At 36.3% G+C, this 20,718-nt stretch overlaps 1 protein-coding gene across 3 annotated transcripts in view; it reads left to right on the top strand.

Moving 5' to 3' along the window:
- The window catches only part of LOC126864477 (formin-like protein), a 32,551-nt gene that overhangs the window by 3,515 nt on the left and 8,318 nt on the right, over nucleotides 1–20,718 (top strand). For 2 of the 3 annotated variants that reach the window (XM_050615846.1, XM_050615848.1), the window contains exons 2-8: nucleotides 14,662–14,745; nucleotides 18,193–18,279; nucleotides 19,093–19,199; nucleotides 19,322–19,461; nucleotides 19,575–19,753; nucleotides 20,207–20,283; nucleotides 20,359–20,674. In XM_050615846.1, coding sequence (XP_050471803.1) covers nucleotides 14,662–14,745; nucleotides 18,193–18,279; nucleotides 19,093–19,199; nucleotides 19,322–19,461; nucleotides 19,575–19,753; nucleotides 20,207–20,283; nucleotides 20,359–20,674 — 990 coding nt within the window. The remainder of the gene's footprint in view (nucleotides 1–14,661; nucleotides 14,746–18,192; nucleotides 18,280–19,092; nucleotides 19,200–19,321; nucleotides 19,462–19,574; nucleotides 19,754–20,206; nucleotides 20,284–20,358; nucleotides 20,675–20,718) is intronic. The other variant, XM_050615847.1, reaches the window with a different exon arrangement.

Below are 20,718 nucleotides of genomic sequence, written 5' to 3'. Positions count from 1 at the left end.
GACAGATTCAATAGTAATTAGGAGTACGTATTTTTATTAGCGTACATTCTTGAATAGTTCGGAGTTGTTTGGGCAATGCCAATCTATCGAACGTGCAGCTACGAGCCAGCAAAGTGAAAGGCAAATTAAGTATTACAACGTACAAATTGCCGCACCAGTCTTTTTTCGGCTTTTTCATCATTCTCTTGTTCGAAGCTATGATATATGCTTCTTTGCTTATGAAGTAAGAGATTGAATCAATCGGCGTGTTAAACCAAAAATTGTTCACGAGGAGCAGAAACACGGACGAGCTGTCGACCATTTGTAAAATCGTTCAATTAATTTTCCAACTTGCACTCGATCCTGCATCATCTCTGAAGGATTAGCCTGATCGAGCGTAGACTTGCTAGCGTATAGAGGAGATACGTAGTACCTGGTTGCTTGATAGCAGAAGCACGATCCTGTAAGGTTCCTGCTGAACACGGGAATCCTCGACATTCTTACAACCAAGGCAAAACCTGGCTGACCGACGCCCACTCTTTCTTCATCATCCTCTTCCTTTTTTGCTCTGCTTGCAACAGCGACGTATCTCTCTCCTTTGCTTTCTGTGTCTCAATGTGACAGTACGTCTGGAACTCTGCCAAGCAAAATGGTCAATTGTTCGCACCCAGTATTTTCTTCCTTCCGAGACATTACAGGTCCTTGTGAAAATTCTCTTTCTGCCCCTTTTTATCGCTATCCTATACGGCCAAGTATACCACAACAATTAATTGGTTTCAGATCCTTTTTCGTCGTAGCATCAGTTCAGACAACTTAAGTCCCTATTGTACCTATACAGTTATGCTTGATTGTAGAGTAGATCTAGATCAACTAAATTTTAACGTATTTTGTTTCTACTCGTAAAAGCTAAAATTTATACAATTTAGACTTAAAACAAATCAAATAACAGTAATTAAACGTTCGCAATCGTATGCCGAATTAAGCTATGGGACACGACATGGATGTGACGAGGTTTTCGATGCTTTCATGGTGTTTTACGAAAAACACACGCGCAACTTGATGTTAAACGATCGATAAATCTTGTCAATTTCTTTCGGTAAGCGTTATCGGTTGCTATCATCGATCGTAGCTCAGGATCAATGGAATCGCTGAATACGCGTCTAGCTACGCTCGAGTGCAGTTATACGCTTGCTAAAGAATCGGATCGGAAATGTGAAAAAAGTCAACGTCGATAACGCGACTCTCCGAAGCTAAACAATACTGTCCAAAGGGCCGCCTTCTGTCTGAAAATATCCACAGGAAAAGATAAAACCGGCGTTTCTATATATAGAGGGGTCTTGGAACAGTGCTTCTCATGCGGGTCCATCTTCGACGATAAATTAAGACCATTCAGAAAAATCACATCCGATATTTAACTACAGTAATTTAACTCTTGTAAGTTAAAGAACTCGCTAAGAACAGGTTGCTGCCTTTATGTTATTACATCGCAAGACATTTAGGAGGTATAAGTACATATTTCGCAGAGATCACAAAAGTATTTAAATAGTCGATCATCCATTAACTGTATTGATAAACCTCGATATTCAGTGGCACCATATTCAACGCTTATTATATGCTTAAGATGGCTATGCATGCGGCATACTAATTTTTTACTAAACATATGTACGTATATTCTACATTTCTAAATGTTTTATATAACACATACGATATCAAATATTTTCTTGAGTATTTTCAATGTAGATGTAGAATTTTATTAAACTTGCTTTAGATCGTAGACGGTAAATTTTATATTCTTATACAAACGTACAGAATTTATTAATCGTGGATCGTTAAACATGAATACGCAAACATCCGCTGTCAGCTATGTATTCATAAAAATATAAGAACCAAACGTTTCCTGACAGCGACAAGATTAACGCGCGATTGAGATCGATAGAGTGTAGATCGGATCCAGAGGAAAAATTGTTTTTACGGTTACGTAACCGTCGGAAGACGCGAAAGCGACGCAGAAATGCTTTCACTATCGACAGACTGGAAAACGCGTCAGCAGCGGCGTATTTTTAACACGAATCGTCGGCAGACAGCTTTGTGCAATTTGTACGGCTGAATTAAGCCGACTGCTTGCGAACATGCACTCGTGTGTGTATGTGTACGCATATACCCGACGCGACGTACGTGATGTACCATATACACAATACACACGTATCGTATACCGTAGTATTCATATACAAGTCTCTGTGTCGCGGGATTGAGACGTTCGCGCCTGTTCCGTAGCTCCCGCCACTGCGTCTTTCATAGCGGACCAAATGTCCTTCGAATTGTCATTCCGACAACGCAAACAGGATGTTCAAACGATACACGGTAATTTTGTGATTTTGCGATTCCTGCATCGTCTAATGCAGGTGTGACGAGATGGGCGGCACGATTAGACAGGAGACGATTCATTGATGAATGAAACGAAAATATAGAATAACGTCATTTTACGTTATTTTACAGCGAACGAATAAAACACATTGACACGGACCGGATTTTTCGTAAAGTCTTATGTAATATGTAAATACAAGGTTTTTTGCCAAAAAGCTTCTCCATTTGTCTGATATTTAGTAGAAAAAGAGATCTAACCAGAAGGAAGAATTAGATTTTGAGAATAATTTTTATCGTACTTGTATTTGTTCGACTGTGTAAGTTGTACACTGTAGAACCGTGCAATATGCTAATATCGTCTGTTTCATTAAGAAGTGCGTGTAAAATAGCAGCGTGTTATAACGAACCGCACATTGTAGGTAGTAACATCAAGAAAGGAAGAAAATTATTGGAACGTCGTAATACTCGTCCGTTTACTCTTTTCACTTTCGTATGCATAATACGAAACACAATCTGCCACTCGAGACTGTGTGGAGATCACGTGTTTCATGAAAGCGAGGAAGAACTCGTCTGACTGGCACGTTTATCGTATAATTACCCATTCGTAGCTCGATGCTAATATTTATTACGATAAAATTTGTATCTCGTTAATCAGAAAAAAAAGAGAGAAAAAAAATGTTCTTCTTGCGATGCTACAATAACCCTATTTTTAGAAAACTTTGCACTCTGGTTATTCACATAAGAGAGTTATAAAGCGTGACGTGAAAGTTTCCTGAAGAGTAAAACTAATTTTTCCAGTGTGATTGTGAATATACGTGATCGAACGTATCTATACAAAGACAATTGCACAAAAATTGAAAATGAAACCGATTACTCGTATTACTTTTCGAATAATTATCTCAAAGAAACATCTATTCGAAATAATTCGGAGTAATGTCGAAGTTTACAGAATCGAGCGTTCTACGAGTAATAATAATTTGGAGTTAACGATCTTGTCGATCTAGTTTAAAACACACTAACACTAACATGCAGTATTGTGCGTATGGAATCTCAGGTGAGACCAGACCGTTAACACCATTCATCTGACATCTCTGCGAAAGTAGACAAAGGAGAGTAGTAGCAGAGCACACATCACGAAATGGCCCATGGCCAAATGGTGTGCACGTGCGAATAGAGCTATTTCTGCAGCATAAATAAAGGTTCCTCTACCTCTTTATGTATGTATGTAAGTACGTATGAGACACGTCGCTGCCGGTGGCGCCTAAACTTTGACCGTGAACTAGCGGTTATTGGTCTATCAAATGAGAAAAAGAATCACGTTGGTTCTCTGTTTAGTGTCTCTTTTTTCATATTACCGAAAACTTTCCTGTACATCATGTACTCTAATAAATAGAATGCGAATGTTCATGTTCAGGCATTTATGAGAAATTTATATTTATACGCAAAAGCGTGCAAAGCATGGAAAGTAAGGTGGTATTCGTTTAGTAGATGAATACCATTCAAGATATTTTTTCCTCGACGATTATTCAAACAACGATTATTTTATCAGTTAATATACATTACGTATAAAATGTTGGATTTCTAATGATCTGGAATGATTCGATGGTCCTACGTATATTTATTTTCAAAACATAAATTGCTTATCAGACTGATGCACATATGTAGATGTTATTACGCGCTCGTACGATATATCATAAAGAATACAGCAGGAGGGCAGATGTGCACCGTAATCGCAGGAAGACGATCGTTGTTAGAAAGCTTCTCTGCATTTGCAATCTTGACGAAGAACAATTGCTCTTTGAATTTCTCATAAAGCTTAGACATATCGTGTAGGTGTTCTCCTGTCTTATGTCACTGTTAAATGATTTCGAAATTTCTTTGCTACTAATATATAAATTTAAATCTTGCGCTTTCATATTAAAGTACAATAAAATGTAAGGAACTTACGTTTAAGCAAAATTTTTCTAAACTCAGTGTATTGGAAAATGTATCTGAGAAACTAGACTGCACTCACTCCCTTTTTCGCATAATCGTACTTGTATACGCATATACGTGCATGTACATGGAGACTTGTACATATGTAACTGTGAAAGCTCCCCTCGTGTCGCTATCTTCTTCGTTTGCGTTTACTTTCGATCCTGCTTTTACCTTTTATGATATTTTCTCTTCTTTTTCATCTCTTCGATAATATCTTCCCATTTTCTTTTTATTTATTATCAGCTATCTTCTTCGTCCTTTTTCTACATTTCTTCTTTGTTTCACTTTTATAAAATTAAAGCGAGGTTTTCCTCTTTTCTCCTTTCATTTAGCCCTTGTCAACACCTCTGTTTCACTGGCATTTTTTCCTTTATAGTTTACTCGCTCGTTCGACAGTCGGTGGGTCCATCTTTTGAACATAGAAGATGTAGTTGCCGTCTTTCTCGCTCATCCCAGTTCCTTTTCACATTCTCTCCTCGTCTCCTCCCTTTATCGTCGTTTTATATCTTCCTCCCAGCTTCTCTATCGGCTATACGTATACGTATGTATATTATCGTACATGGGTTTATTCAACAGTAACGTGGGTGAGGGTGTCGGCTTGTTAGTTGGACGACTGCCACAGCAGAGAATCCTAGGTGTGTCACTAACCGGTGTACACTGCGACACAATCCTACTACCACAGTTATCCCACGTTTTCATCGTTCATGGAGCGTTTTATATTCTGAGGTTGTTTTGTACGAAGAAAGCACGCGACCATCTTTATTCCGTCTCAGTGAGTATCGGGAAAAATAATCGATTCGTTGGCCCACAATCACGTATCCGTGTTCTTTTCTATTTTCTGACTTTTATTTTGATATAACAGTTAGAAAAAGGAACAACTCGTTCAATTGAAAAGTTTGAGCCTTTTATCAGATGGTCCTTATACCTGTGCCAGGTGTACGTTGAAATGAAATCTAAATTAACATCGTTCATCTTATAAACCATATTTCTGCACTCTATAAAAATTTATAAAACACACACAATTACAATTATCGTAGTTTTGTAGTTCAAATAAAAAATGAGAAAGAAACAATTTCACAAAATAAAATTTAAGCAACTGTAGGTAAAAGTGAATTCTTTATTTGGTGTAATCATATGGACAAAAGGTAGTATCATAGAGTAAAAATCGTGCACGATAATTAAGAGTAGAAATCACGTCTCCGGAAGCATAAATAAAAATCGAGTATTTTATACTTGGGCTACACGAGGGTTTAATCATTTTCACGGCTCATGGACCAACACGAAGGCAATGTTTTGTACCTGGGGGTGCATCCTTGGTAACGAGGCTGGCTCCGTACGGTCTATGCACCCTTCTTTTACCCTCGCTTCACCCTCGTCTGGTCATGTTCGGCTGCGCATATGCGTTTCCACGTTCCCTCCTATCCACGTCGTCGTCGTCAGGGGCCATAACCTCCCCTAACTTTCGATTCTCCTTGAAGTTCAGCGATCCCAAGAGGGTACATTCGAAATCCGTTCTACGACTATCCATTTTATACGCGTGCAGCTTCTCAAATTGCTGAGTTTATTCCCTTTAAATCTGCGATTCGTAGATTACACTATATATATTTTATACCATTTAATTTACGTATTTCTCATCCTAAAAGAGAATATCTAAAGTGTTATCTTTATTTGACTTGTTGTGACCATAAAATCACTATTGTGGATGACTCAAGTCTTCTGCACAGTACCGTATAGTAGTAGACATTGAGAGGATACAATCGTTATTCATTTGAATTTAGATCGATGGATTTATTCATTTTTTTTGCTATTCAAACTGATTACTTCATTTTAACAAGGTATACTTCATGGAAATATACTATTGATGATGATACTGATGGAATAAGTGCAAATTCATAGATCTCTTGGTATTTTATACTCCGCTGCAATGACTCAGCTGAATGCTTCTGCAGCGGTCGGTTAACGCGTGTTAAGTCTCTAATTATCGCATCTGACCGGATCATTAGTTGCGTGAAAGTCGGCTACCATTTTTAACGCAACACTTGTATTTGGAGCGCGTGAAATTTTAGTGTATTATGAAGTTCGTATTTGTATTCGTTTCGTTACGTTTCGAGAGATGAGAAAGAAATTCATTTCTTTAGCAGAGAATTAATATTAATTACTGTAATAACGAATAAGAAAAAGACATGCTTGTATATTAGCAAGGATGGATGGATTAAAACCGGTAACTGAATGAAAACATCCATCAGATAGATACATATCAATTACACATACAATAATTAATTTAAGGATATGGTTTATGTTAGTAAAGAAAATTGTTGATTCTACTGGATTCTTTTGATTACTTTCGGCTCAATATTTTTCTAACGTTAACAAATATTTCAAGTTTGAAAGTTTATAAAAAGAAGCAAACATAGCTGAAAAATTGTGCTCTTGCTCGTATAAAAAGTCGATGAATTATATCTTTCAATTTTTCATTGAAAGCACTAAATATCGTCCTACGACATATACATACATCGTTTGATAATTCTAAATTCTACTCGCGTCGCGAAATATAATTCCGTCGCGCCCTGCAGAAATATGGAACATATCAAAAGAACTTTACGAGTCATATCCATGATGGACGATGAGTAAACCGACTAAATTATTGAAACTGTTTTGTTCGCGTTTGGGTGAAGAAAGTAAAGGAGTACAAAGTATCAACGTAAACATCGACAACTAACGAGATTAAATGAGAGAGAAAATAAAAATAAAAATGAGTCAGAAAGTGAGAGACAGCAAAGACGGACACAGTGGGTACAGTAAGTAGTAGATAAAGGGTTAATAACGAATAAGAGGAAAAAAGACACGTAATCGTGCGTGAATTTGCAAGATGATGTCACTATGTACTGTCGGCACGAGTGCGTGTGACGCTATCATTTAATTTTAGACGACGCTCTCTCATTCAACTCTACGGGACTTTGATATTTTCGAGACCAGTTAACGATACAGTCAATCGTTCTATTCAAATCTATTTCAATGTGATTTATTAGGCATTGTTATTTGTAAATCATATTATCACGTGTATACTTTCATCCAAATTATTAAGATGAATTATCGATAGACATACTTCAAAACAATAAATTTTTATTGTAAGTAAAATTCACTTTATTTGAAGCGTATGTCAATTCAGATTACGTTCGTAAATTAAAACATACAAACACGCGTAATTTAGGTAATTTAGGTTAGGCATTCATTTCCTGGAAAGGTTGTTAGGCGCGATTGTTATAATACCCTCCCATGGGTTAGCATCCCAACCCAAAATTTGCTAATTAGGCTTTATAGTTGCCTAGCGTTGCCACTCGAATTTCACATTGGCCAATGTATACGCGCAAACGTTGCTCCATTTATTCTAACATTTATTAGCGCCGATCGTAGTATTGCCATTGAATGTGCTTTAACACGCTTGCCACTGACTTTCTCCAATCTTTCTGGATCGTGAGAATTTTATCTGATCCGGAGAATCAGATATCAGCTCACGTCAGGTATCATGCCGTGCAAAATTGCAAATAATGTACGTTCAAAGAATAAGGTTACGTCTTTACTGTTGTAAATAATTTTTATTTGAGAGCTCGGCACAATTGGGTTTGAAGTTTCAAGTAAGAAGAACTAAAACTTAAATATATTTTGAGCGGATGATGATCAGTTACCAATAGTTCAAACGGAAATGTAATGCTTCCTTTTGTGATTCAGCAAGAGTTATCAGTGACTTTTAAAAATATATGTTAATCGCAAATGTCAAATATGTTATCTCCAATTTCACATAGTAGAATTTTCACTGAATTACGCATGATCAATCAAACTGTATATAAAAGAAATAATAGTGATTTTCTCATTTCACTGATTTGATGAATTAATAGGAACAAAAAAAGTCAGTATTATCCGTTTGGAACGTTATTTCGATTTTTAAATGAATTATACAAACTTTCAGCTTTAGTTTTATCGCGTTTAAACTACTGGGATGGTTTGTTTTCAGTTGCTGGTTGAAAATTACTCGTCCGAAAACGGAGGTTCTGTGAGTTAGTTTCTCTTGTTAGCTGATTCGAAGGTCAGTGTCTGTGTAACGAGCAGAAGCTTGTAACCCCGACGAAGTCAGTAATAAAAATTATTTTTGGTCCCTGTACTGTTAGACTGTTATTTCATTGGCGTAAAAAATAACGTAATATCAGCGTAGTTCCACGATGTAGTATAGAACTTTTATTATTATTTTAATGCTTTCAATGCTATATTTGATTCGAATGAAATTACTCGATAAAATTGTTAAAAAATTATTTATTTACTCTAAATTTTTATGTCGTAACATGTATATTCTTTTAATCGAGGATACTCGTATCACCAACTGTGGTATCCGGGAGGACCAACGATCAAGAAAGCACGAAATGAACATTCTATTCTCGGTGTATCCGGACTCTTACGGAAGCGGCATTTCCTTAATAGTGGCCCAACTTCCAAGAATAATTTGTCGTGGAATTATTTCATTCTTAGTTTTCTTCTGTTGGTTGCTAATGCGTGTCACGTTTCGTATAGTAACGAATACCGTTCGTGCGATTTCGTTATGCCACATATGAATCATGACTTCAAAGCTGCATTTAAAATATCGGACGATAGTATTTATCTTGCGTACATGTACATACACCAACGCTAAATAAAAATATTATATGACTGAATCTAAAAAAAAGTATGGGCAACCACGACTTTTCTTTTATGCTGCAGTATGTTTTTGATTCAGTGCTAATTGAATTAATTTTGAAGAATAAAATATAAGGATTTGTTATTTGATGTGTCTATGTCCTTTTATCACCGCAATCGCGGAACTCTATTCGCCGTACATGTACATTTCTGTACTTACAATTTAGGGTGAGAGAGAATCGAGTGAAAGTGTCGAAAATATTCGATAATATACATAATATACAGGGTGGTTGGTAACTGTTGGTACAAGCGGAAAGGGGGTGATTTTACGCGAAAAAAGAAGTCGAAAATATAGAATAAAAATTTTTCATTTGAGACTTTGTTTTCGAGAACGTTATAACGGATCTCACTGTAGATCGTTGTCTCGATGGAAAAATTAAAAAAAAAAAGAAAAAAAAATTTTTTTCTTCTATATTTTCGACTTCTTTTTTCGCGTAGAATCACCCCCTTTCCGCTTGTACCACCAGTTACCAACCACCCTGTATATAAATATTTTGCATTCTGATAAGTTTATTCTTGCACGGTATATAATAAGAATAAGAACTATTTTGTAATTCTTACTTAACGATATGAATTAAAATTTGTATATTATAAACGAAGCGTGTCGATAACGTTCCAAGTTATAATTTCTACGAGAAAGAAAAACAAGTTTGTGCAAGACACTCGTATGAAAAAGGAGAAGAATAGATATACGAGCGTGTGGGGCTTTTTACGTCATCTTGTTGGTAACAAGGAAACTTGACGCGGCCGCGAAAGTATGTACATTATAATCGCGTGTATAGTTAAGTGCATGTGCATCGTGCGCAAAGTTTGGCCGAGATAGTTGCAGTGATTTTAATTCATTACGTAAATCACATTTGTATAATGTTCTTCAAAATAATTAATATCTATTGTTGTACTGTTTGATATTGATGAATCATATCATACATGTTAATCTAGATATTTGCTATCAAACATATGTATATTGAACTAAAGATAAACGTCTGCCACTAAAAATGTTTCTTCTGCACATTAACTACCTTTACATTGCGATTTAGTGTATTCAAACGACTGAAACGCGGTGCAAACGTTATACAAGCAGAGATGGTAAATCGATTAAGCACGTAAGCTAATAAATCGATTTAGAAGGAAGCAGAATCAACTAAATAATATGTATCAATAATATAAACGTGCAAACATTTATCATTTCTGGAAGAGAAATATCTTCTTGAGAATGAATTATTACGTAGTTTTACAGGAATTCCATTTCCTTCGAACCGATCGTATTTCGACTGGTATTCGATAGATTCTATCGTGTCTTTTAAAAAAATTGTTTTTGCGTAACAAGACGCGCTGCATGCGGAAAAAGTGATTGAACAGCAGCTACGCGGCCCTGTTTCCGAGGCATTTCCATATTTGGAGTTCTATTGCATCAAGATACTGCTTGAGTTACTTTCCGTAATAAGTGTTTTATTATACAAATTCTTTGACATTAATGTTTATAAACATTTAACTTTAAGCATTCGTGATGAAAATGTCGCAACACGTATCGACAAATGGAATAATGCGATAACACAGAATTAAACCGGCTTTAATAACCGGTTACACTTGTTCATAAGTAAGAAGCACGAGTAAAACTATAAGTGATAGATACATCATGTTTACAACATTTCAAAATGTTTTGTATTTCATATTTATATAGTTGGATAAAAGGAAAGAAAGCAACGTCGATACTTAATAAAATATAATTGATGTCAGCACTCTAAAAATATTTATGGCGTGCCACCCACCCATAACGACGACCAATAGAAGGAAAAGAAACGTGGGGTGGAAGAGAAGAGAAACGAACGCTGTGGGCGTGCGCCATACAACTCTAGAGGGATTCTATCATTGCTTCAAGTGCTCCAACTGATTCTCGATCGTGTTCACGTGCTATATAGATCCCTATGTGTGATGGTGCATCCACGCAATCATACGCGCGAGCATGCACGTACTCGAGTACAAAGTGCGCGAGAGTATTGGTACACCACAAAAGGGAGGCTCAACCCTCGCCCCTAGCATCGATTGTTGGATGGGGAGCAACTGGCCAGAGAAACATGGAACCGGCTAACTGCATGAGTCTGCTGAAGGGGACTTTCCGCGATTGATCGCCTTGTGAGAATCCTTTTTTTCTTTATGTCGTCGACCCTACTGACGGTGGTATCACATATCTATGAAGCTTTTATGAGGTACTAATGTAAGGAACGTAGCTCCGTTTCCAACAGTTTTTGCACCACACGATTACATTTCTCTTTTTTTATAGCGGTTTATGGAAGTACTTCAACATTTATAAAAAAAAGCTTTTATTTATGTATTACGCGCGTTTTACAAGACATTTTAAAAGCGAACCGTCCAACGATACACAATGCATTTTAAGCAAGATTGAGGTACTATTTGTCTAGCAAACTCTGCCCTTTCTAATCTCCACTTCCGGTGACCCTTGACCTGAAAACACACGTTTCATTATTCCAACGCAGCTTTGCGTATAATACCAGGAACTCCGTCTGGACATGTATTTCGCCTTCTGGTTTTTATTAAAAAGAATTAGTCTTTCAACGATCGCACGCTTTTTCTCGGCGAGTATGGTTGGTTCGTCTTGATAGCAGAACTATCTTGAAATTGTATTAGTTCTTAAGCAATGTTAGTTTCAAGCTATTATTTTGTAATTATATATCATGAAAACTTAATCGTTTTGAATGTTTTTTAAAGAATGAAAACGAAATTAAAGATGCCTTAGGGTAGATGGTATTGATTATTGCCAAGGAGGGACTTCTTTTTGATGTGTCACTTCAGATTATCGATTACTTGACTTTTCAACGTTTCCTTGGTTAAGTTGTTTGCTTCTTACGGCGCACTTCGGTAAATATCAAGGGGAACATCTGTATTAAAAGCTCTTAATTCGAACAAAGTAGATGGCAGCTTCTGACATTAACTTGTTTCGCTTCATATCATATACATTTTATATATAGATCCTTCCTGTAACTAATGGTATATCCAAGAAGAGGAGACTAATATAATTATTTTCTCAAGCGTTGGAGTATCACCCCCCCCCCCCCAAAAAAAAGATGGAACAAGGTTTCTAACGCGAACTGAAATAACGTTCTCAACACAAATAAATTAAGCAATATTCATAAAACAGAATCGAAACCAGAGTTGCTCCAAATAATTAAGAAGCGTGACTGTACAAATATAGTTTAGCCTGCGAAAAATTACAGCTTTTACTTATTCGTTTCGAATAAACGACTGTTGCAAAACAAAAACCAGATTTTCATAGAACTCTTTACATGATACGTTGTTGGAAATTGCGATTCACTCTGCTTACCGAAGGAGAACGTGCGTTTGCTTTCTCTGAGAAGCAAAGAACCGTATAGAAAAACGATCATTCGGGATCGATACCGTTATTTCTAACTTATGTGTCCGTTTCAATGATTTAATGCTCGAATTTTTTGAACTATTCTGATCGAAATATATTTCAGTAATTATAGAAATCCTTTGCCTTATCTATAGCTATCTAGCTATTGGTCAGTCGATCAAGCCAACAGTGTATAACGCGTTCTCGATATAACAGAGCACAGTTTGCGTAATATATTTTATCAAGTTTACTTGGGAAGATTGCATTCGAAACTGGCCGTGTAACTTACTATTTATGTAATTTCTGGCCTGGAACGCGTACATCGTGCTATCGCTCGATCTAACGTTTAGTAGCAGCACCGTATATGCAATGTATATGTATCGCGAGTAGTGATGTCATGCACTCGTGGCTTCCGCATCCGCTCTTTGATAATTATTCGTCGACTATGCTCGTCCCTAGCCACCACGACGTACACTTGACGACTGTGTACATGTACTACCGTCGCGTTTACTTCGCGATCCTTTTTTGTACACGTATAGCTGCCGCGGCAATATTTACAATCTTTCCTCTATCTATCCCTTGGTTAGACGTCAAGAGAAACGATAGAAATTGCAAGTTTTCACTTTCAGTTATTACATGGAATGTCGTGTATTACGTAAAAAAAGGAAATTTATGTCGACTAAAAGTACGAGCGATATAGATATATGTACTAGTTTACACATACGTATATGCACGATGCTTTGTTGCTGATAAAATTTAGTTTGAAAATTTGTTGTACGAAAGATAGAGATCTTGACTAATCCTCGATACGAGCGAATAATTAGCAGGAAGTTATGCTACGTGCAGAAATGAGTTAGATATTAGAAATAGTGCTTCTTCGTTTAACGATAGAGTCTGAAAATGCTTAGTCAAAAATTAATCCGATACCCCTTTTTCGCTTGTTAAAGTCGTTTGAAAATCACAGAATATTCGTTGTTACAATTTGTACATGTTTAATTATCCTTTATTCTTTTTTTTTTTTTTTTTTTTTTGTTTAAAAGAGTCATTGAGGCGGTTATCGCGTGTTATTGCATATGCGTCATGGTCGAGTACTTTGTGTCACATATCGATAATTTTGTTTGCAACAAATTATAGCTCATATACGACTTTTTTTAAAGGTTACTTTAAAGTCGCAATAATCTTCTTTTACTTGGTAATGAACATTTGTTCAGTTGCAGGATATTTTTTAAATTGCCTTGTCACATATCGATAATTTTGTTTTCAACAAATTATAGCTCATATACGATATTTTTTAAAGGTTACTTCAAAGTTGCGATAATCTTCTTTTACTCGATGATGAGTATTTGTTCAGTTCTAGGAATTTTCTTTAACTTGCATTGTCGCTACGAAATATTAATATTGTTTGTATAATCATCGTAAAATATGGTATAAGTAGGATTTGGAGAGGATGAGGGTGGAGACCACTCAATACCCTCAGTCTTTGGCCCTTGGGTGCTTGTTCCTTATTTCTTTTCCAACTAATGACTTCATTACCTTAACAAGAGCAATTCAAACACGAGGGGAACTTTGGGAAATCTCTGGCTTTGAATATTTGAATAATTAATGTACGGCTCTTAATAGAAAGGATTTAATTATTTATCCTATCTTATTAGGCTGAATTACTCAAATAATTAATCGCGAAACAGATGCTTGTGTCTTTTTTTAATAATTTCAAACAGAACTTGTTCGATTTTAATATATTTGCAAACTAGCAAGAAACACAATAATTTTTATTCGCTAGTAAAAACTGTTGCCAACGAAATATTTCCTTACTGCTAAAGCGATAGATGAACTAAACTTTAGTTTAGTCGTAAATAGTACGACGTAAAAACCAATTGTACGTTGCGAGTATCTTAATAATTGCAAGCTAGGAATAACTGAAAATTCTTATCTGAAAATTCCTACAAGGTAACTTACATAAGCCTGACTACATTTATAATGCGCAACGTGCTGTTTATATTATAAACATTACGTACCTTGTAATTTATTAACGATTATTTATAACCTTTATTATTCTCCTTCTCTATTGTAATATAATGTAACCGAGAATAAATACAATTATTTCGAATGAATTATATTCGTATCGTGACTCGATTTTATACCATGTAATTGCGTGTCGAAGAAGAAAGAAAGAAAAATGGAAAGCCACGACTCTTTCTCTTTGTCATAGACATTAAAGTGAAACTTGGATTTTTTCTGTGTTTCAGGCTTCAATGGATCTGCCACCGGACAAAGCGAAGCTTTTGAAGCAATACGACAACGAGAAAAAGTGGGACATCATATGCGATCAAGTGAGTATACAGCCTGTATGAATGATAGCCTGTTTCCAGAACCGGCTTCATAGGATTTACGCTATTTTAAATATCGCTTCAGAGTGCAATTTTTCTCTAAACGAAAGACATTTACTCGTAGGCTCTTAAACAGCTTTGTTCTTTTCATATTTGCTATCATCTATAAACATTCCTCGCGAAATTGATACAACGTTGCCATTATAAGAATGACGTAATCAACCTTTAACTTGACGAACTTATTGTTAATCGGCGTGGTCTGACATCTTTGCCCGCTTCGTGCTCGTTTAATTCCATACTGTCCAATGAATGCGGGTCCACGACCCTTACTTTATACACAGTCTCACGATCTTTCTTCAACTTATTTCTTTCGTTCAAATAACTACATTTGTTCGGTTCGTACAGATTATTTTTTTCAACTGCAGTATCGAATAATAATGAGACGTTTAAACGCACATTCTTTAAGTTTGTTAATTTCTTGATACGAAAAGTGAACATTCGCCCGCGATAGCCTCCAAAGATTCCAGAAAAAAGGTCTGCGTTGTTATCAAATGCAAACCGTATCAACGTCAGATCGTAGAAAATGCACGTAAAAAGTAAGACACGTTTTATTCTATATATAGATCGCAGACGTTTAACGAGCGAATGCAGTATCGCCGGGCAGACGTATATAGTCGTTCGTTTGATGCATACACGTCTGTGGGGCTATGCTTAAGTGGGTTTAATCTCGAGCTTAATCGAGGGCGAGCAAAAGTGTCGTCGAACGAGACACCTCTTCTGATCCACGAAGAGCGTGGATTATGAAAGACGCGTTAAGCGCTTCGCAAACTCGCTTACGTTAAACTCGTTGCCTGATTTTCCAAAATATAAGGAACGTCGATACTACGATTCAGTTATTATTAGACATAATTCCTAATTACTTGGCCTTACAATGTGGTTAACAAAATGAATAATTTAATATTTCTCGTATTGGCTTATGTTCTTTTAAATGTCGGCTTTTATATTAAATTGTTGAAATTTATCGTCCATAGGGAGATATTATTGCCTCAGCAACTGTGTCATTTAGATAGGCATATTTATTAATTTTATTTCGAAATGAATGAGAGATTGAGTGGATAGCACGTAATAAGCATAACGAATAGAACTTAACTATAGATATTGCAATTTTTCTGTCATGTCATGAGAGAAATGTTACCTCCAACGTAGTCGTTGTGAAATATGATTCCGTTCTTGGTCACCAACGATAACGCTACTTCTGTATTTGAATGAATCGCGTCCGAATGAAATGCAACTTTAATTAGTATTTTTCTGTATTAATTATTCGAATTTATAGACGATTAGCTTTACATAGTATTAATGTATTCGTCAACTTCAACGCTTTGTGACCAATACTTTAAACATTACTACCAAAAAAAAAAAAAAAAATAGGAAAAGAAGAGGAACTTATAATATTTGCAATTTTAATTGGTAGATATATAGTCGTGAAATTTAACGGTGTTTACATGGTTTAAATATATTCTTCGCTTTCACAATGAAGTCGTTTAACGCTGACGATCCGGGGAGCCATTTAAAACGTTTCTGTGGAAGAATGGAGCGGTTTAAGGCATACATTAGTTCGTTTTGTGTTCCGAAATAGCAGGAAAAAAAAAGTTACAAAGGGTTTCTGTAAAGAGTTCAGGGAAGGTTTTTGCGGTTTAGGTGGACTACTTGCCTCGTTAAACCGAGAAGAGTCAAGCAGTTAGGGTGGAACTCGTCTCGAGTGGAAATTATTCCCTTTTCTCATCGCGAGCTCCGGTAGAGCACAGCAGTAGAAAGCAGAAAATGGATTTCACGATTCGTCTGGATCGGAAAAGATGCAGAAAAGTTAAATATCTTTAGAATTCAGATTATTTTGAATATTATAAATTTCCAGAGGATAATCCGGTTAATACGTTACTTGTTTTAAAATACGACATCCCTACGGCTATAATTTTGTATTTCGAGTTCCAAAGCATCGGAAAGAAAATATTTTTCATTTAGCATAGAACCACGAAAACATATTGCATGTCCGATGAAACAACTCGCAGGTTGCTGATTAGCATCGCACGAACGAATCCCCTTTATCGTTCTCATTCACTCGCCCCCTTCTCTTCATCCCCTTTCACTTGCTACAGCACTTTCCCAGACACGATTCTAGTCACTCCCTACACCACATTCCACAACTTCTACCTGTAATCGCTTCAAACGTCTCTGACCCACCTTGTAACTTTCCTATTTTCCTTTTATAGATCGTGAATAATGGCAAATTCTAGCGATTTTTGACGTACGCAACTTTAATTTAATCGATCGAGTCATTTCTTAACGAAAGATTTGTATTAATTACAGAATTAAATTTTGTCGATAAAAAGAAATAAGTTCAGTCTGAATTCTTTGTTGTTTTATTACGCTGTTGAAGGGTTAAATAAAGAACTTGACCGCTGCAAGTGCGTTAGTTCGACGAGGTTCGTAAAGTGTTACATAAAATCATAAGATGTTGTTGCATAGAATGTGTTGATGAAACAAGATATTCTTGAGGCGACAGGGTTGCCTGTTCGGGGTCATCGATGGCCCGTCTCAATTCTTTAACGGGCCTGTAGGGCATGTGGGTAACACGACACGGATGTAATGCAAGCCGTGCTATTATACGATACAAGAAAGCGGGCTGAAAAAAAGCGTACAGCATCCCTCACTCATCGGCGTAGCCGTACACACGTGCATACGACGCTCTACACAGCTTGTAAACTTCTCTCTCGTCGGAATATTCGAAAAATCACGTCTGCTCGCCGAATGAACTCCTTGCAAAGTTTTTGGAAATGCAGAATTCTCTGGACTTCGAGCTTTTTTCACAGGTTTTTTCTATTCGGTTAAATATCTATAAAAATTAGAAAAACTAAATCGATCTTCAAGGAAGAAACTGTATCGCGTTGTTGTATGAAATAATTGGAAGAAAGTAACGAAGATCCTTTTGAAAGCGGTATGAAAGTGTAAACGCGACATGAAAGTAGGTTCAAAGAACAAACTCCTATGGTTGGAATTAAGCAAATTAGTTTGACTCGCATTCACTCAGGTACTATGCACGCATGCATTTAGAAAAAGCGTGGGATATTGTTCTACGCGTTAGTGGAACCTCGCCCATTGTGGTTGAGTGTGGAATTGCACACATTGCGCCGATTACCGAGGCATTCGCTAAATTTCCGCTGAAACTTGGATACGCTTGTTTTCAAATCTTCTTCAATCTTTCTTAAACTATCTCTTTTTTAAAATTCTATGGCAATTTTTATCTCGACGTACCCAATCGCTCTACAAATATTACATTTTACAAAATTAAATTTAGAATATTTATATAATAGAACGCTGCTTTAAATCGTTGCTATAATCAAACGAAGCGAATTGAAATAATCGAGACGATGCTTCTGATATTGGTATTTTCAGGAAAGAGTGCAAGCAAAGGATCCACCATCGCATTATTTAGCAAAGTTACGCACTTATCTGGATCCGAAAGCTTCGCGAAGCCATCGAGTATGTTGCATTTAATTTCTTATCCTTATACCTTTTATTTCTTCATATTTTCGTCCTCTTTATGTTGCCACGCGAATTGAAGTAAATTAGCATTCCGAGATCTAAGTAATTAGGGGATCGTAATTTACAATAAGAGCAATTAAATTAAGTATTACAAGTGAGAAAAATCTCATATATTTAATATGATATAACGAACGATCTTAGTAGTAGTAGAGTAATAGAAAAAAAAAGATAACTTATTACAGTTTGTGATAAGTACTTGGTTTCTTCGGTTTTATGATTCTCTAATTTTTTCGATCAACGTTTAAACATGTATTACGGTGGTTTACAAATAATTAATAATTTTAAAGCGCGCAAATTTGTTGTTAATCCAACATTTTAATGTTACTTCTATTCACATTTTTAAGGCTGTAGTACCGTAGTATATATTTCAACTGTGCATTACGGTCTGACTCAAGCAGATAAAACGATGATAAACATTGTATTACTCGGAATCAATTTTTATTAGTTACTTCTTTAAAGCAACAGATTCGAGGAAATAGATGTCCGGTAATTAGATAAATGGAAAATTTTCATTTTCAAAGAATGTTTTTAACGCCAGCGAAATTACTTTCACCGTCCGGGAGTAATTAAATGTTTCTAAATTTTGCTTTTTGAATGAATTACAATTTCGAGAAATAACCACCGTAATATATCTATGGAGCGATATTCGTACAATTTTTGGTTCTTAAATTACAAAAAAAAAACCGTTTGTTTTATGTTCGTTTTTCCCGCGTAAGAAAACTTGAACGACGGATACTAATGATTATACAGTCGTATCGTTTTCTCACGTTCTTCCAGAAGAGGAAAATGGTTGGAGAGTCAACGTCGACTCAAGTGTTACGGGATTTGGAAATCTCGTTACGCACAAATCACATAGAGTAAGCTTTTATTTATAACATACATTAAGTTCTTTAAGTAACTTTCACTATAGAAACATAGTTTGAATTTGCCTCGGAGAAATCTAACTTGGTGATATAATTCGATTTCTGGATCGGTCTAGGTGGGTAAGGGAGTTCCTAGACGAAGAAAACCAAGGCTTGGACGCCCTCATAGACTACCTCAGCTTCAGGTTACTCATGATGAGACACGAACAACGTCTCTTGGAATCCCACGCGAGTTCCGAGGAAAAATTACAAACCGGTAAGAGTTCGCACGCCGCGCCACATGGGTCAACATTTATTTCTATTATGGCGACGTACTGGAAAAGATTGAATCGATGAACGCAGACCGTGAACGACATAATTATTTTCCAGTGGGTTCCGGGGATACCTCGCCCTTAAATAACGGTTGCCTGAGGCCGCCTCTTCACGAGCTCAAGGATAGTCCTGGCGTTAAAAGGAGATCACGGCACGTGGCGCGTCTCAATATGGGCGAAGCGAAAGATGACATCCACGTTTGCATACTGTGCATGCGTGCCATCATGAATAATAAGGTACAAAACTGGATATATCGGAACTGGTTCAAGAACATTGCCATTTGATCAGGCAAAGAGGCTTGTCGCATGTCAATTCCTTTTATTTCATTCTTACCTTTCTTCGTCGTTTATCCGTATCTTCGTTTTGCAGACTGATTCCGCTTCTTTCGCTTGTTTTCATATGTAAATTACAGAAGATGATTCGTCGCGGTTGGAAACTAGCGACAAAATCACAAAATCGTGACAATAATTTTGTTCTACCTGTTGTAAACATTTAATTCAGTACGATATTGACTTTCCTCTTTATTTTCTGACAGTATTCTGTATGATACCATTTATATAAGAGTATTACTATTAATAAAAGTTTGATTTAACATAATACAATGCGTTCGAACATAGTGTCTTTGATAATAATGCAGAATTTACTAAGCATTATTTTTCTGATATAAAATCTGATAATACTTTGTACAGTATGGCTTCAATATGGTCATCCAACATCGTGAAGCAATCAACTGTATCGCGCTCAGTTTAATGCATAAGAGTTTAAGGTATTGATATTTTTCTCTCAAATTCATGTAAGTTTCTCAACTTTCGTAAAATAAAAAAATGTATCCTACTTTCAGAACGAAAGCTCTAGTATTAGAACTTCTTGCTGCTATATGTCTGGTAAAGGGTGGCCACGAGATTATTTTGTCCGCATTCGATAATTTCAAAGAAGTTTGCTCGGAACGACGACGATTTACTACGCTTATGGCATACTTCACTCAATATGATAGTTTTCACATAGAATTTATGGTTGCTTGTATGCAATTCGTAAATATCGTTGTTCACTCGGTAGAGGACATGAATTTCAGGGTTCACCTGCAATACGAATTTACCAAGCTTGGTTTAGACGAGTATCTCGAGAAACTCAGACATACCGAAAGCGAGGATTTGCAGGTTTGTCAATTTGTTAATTTCGAGTATATTAATATTTATTATAG

Source organism: Bombus huntii, chromosome 4 (assembly GCF_024542735.1).
Source record: "Bombus huntii isolate Logan2020A chromosome 4, iyBomHunt1.1, whole genome shotgun sequence".
NCBI lineage: Eukaryota > Metazoa > Arthropoda > Insecta > Hymenoptera > Apidae > Bombus > Bombus huntii.
This window is presented reverse-complemented; position numbering and strand designations above follow the sequence as displayed.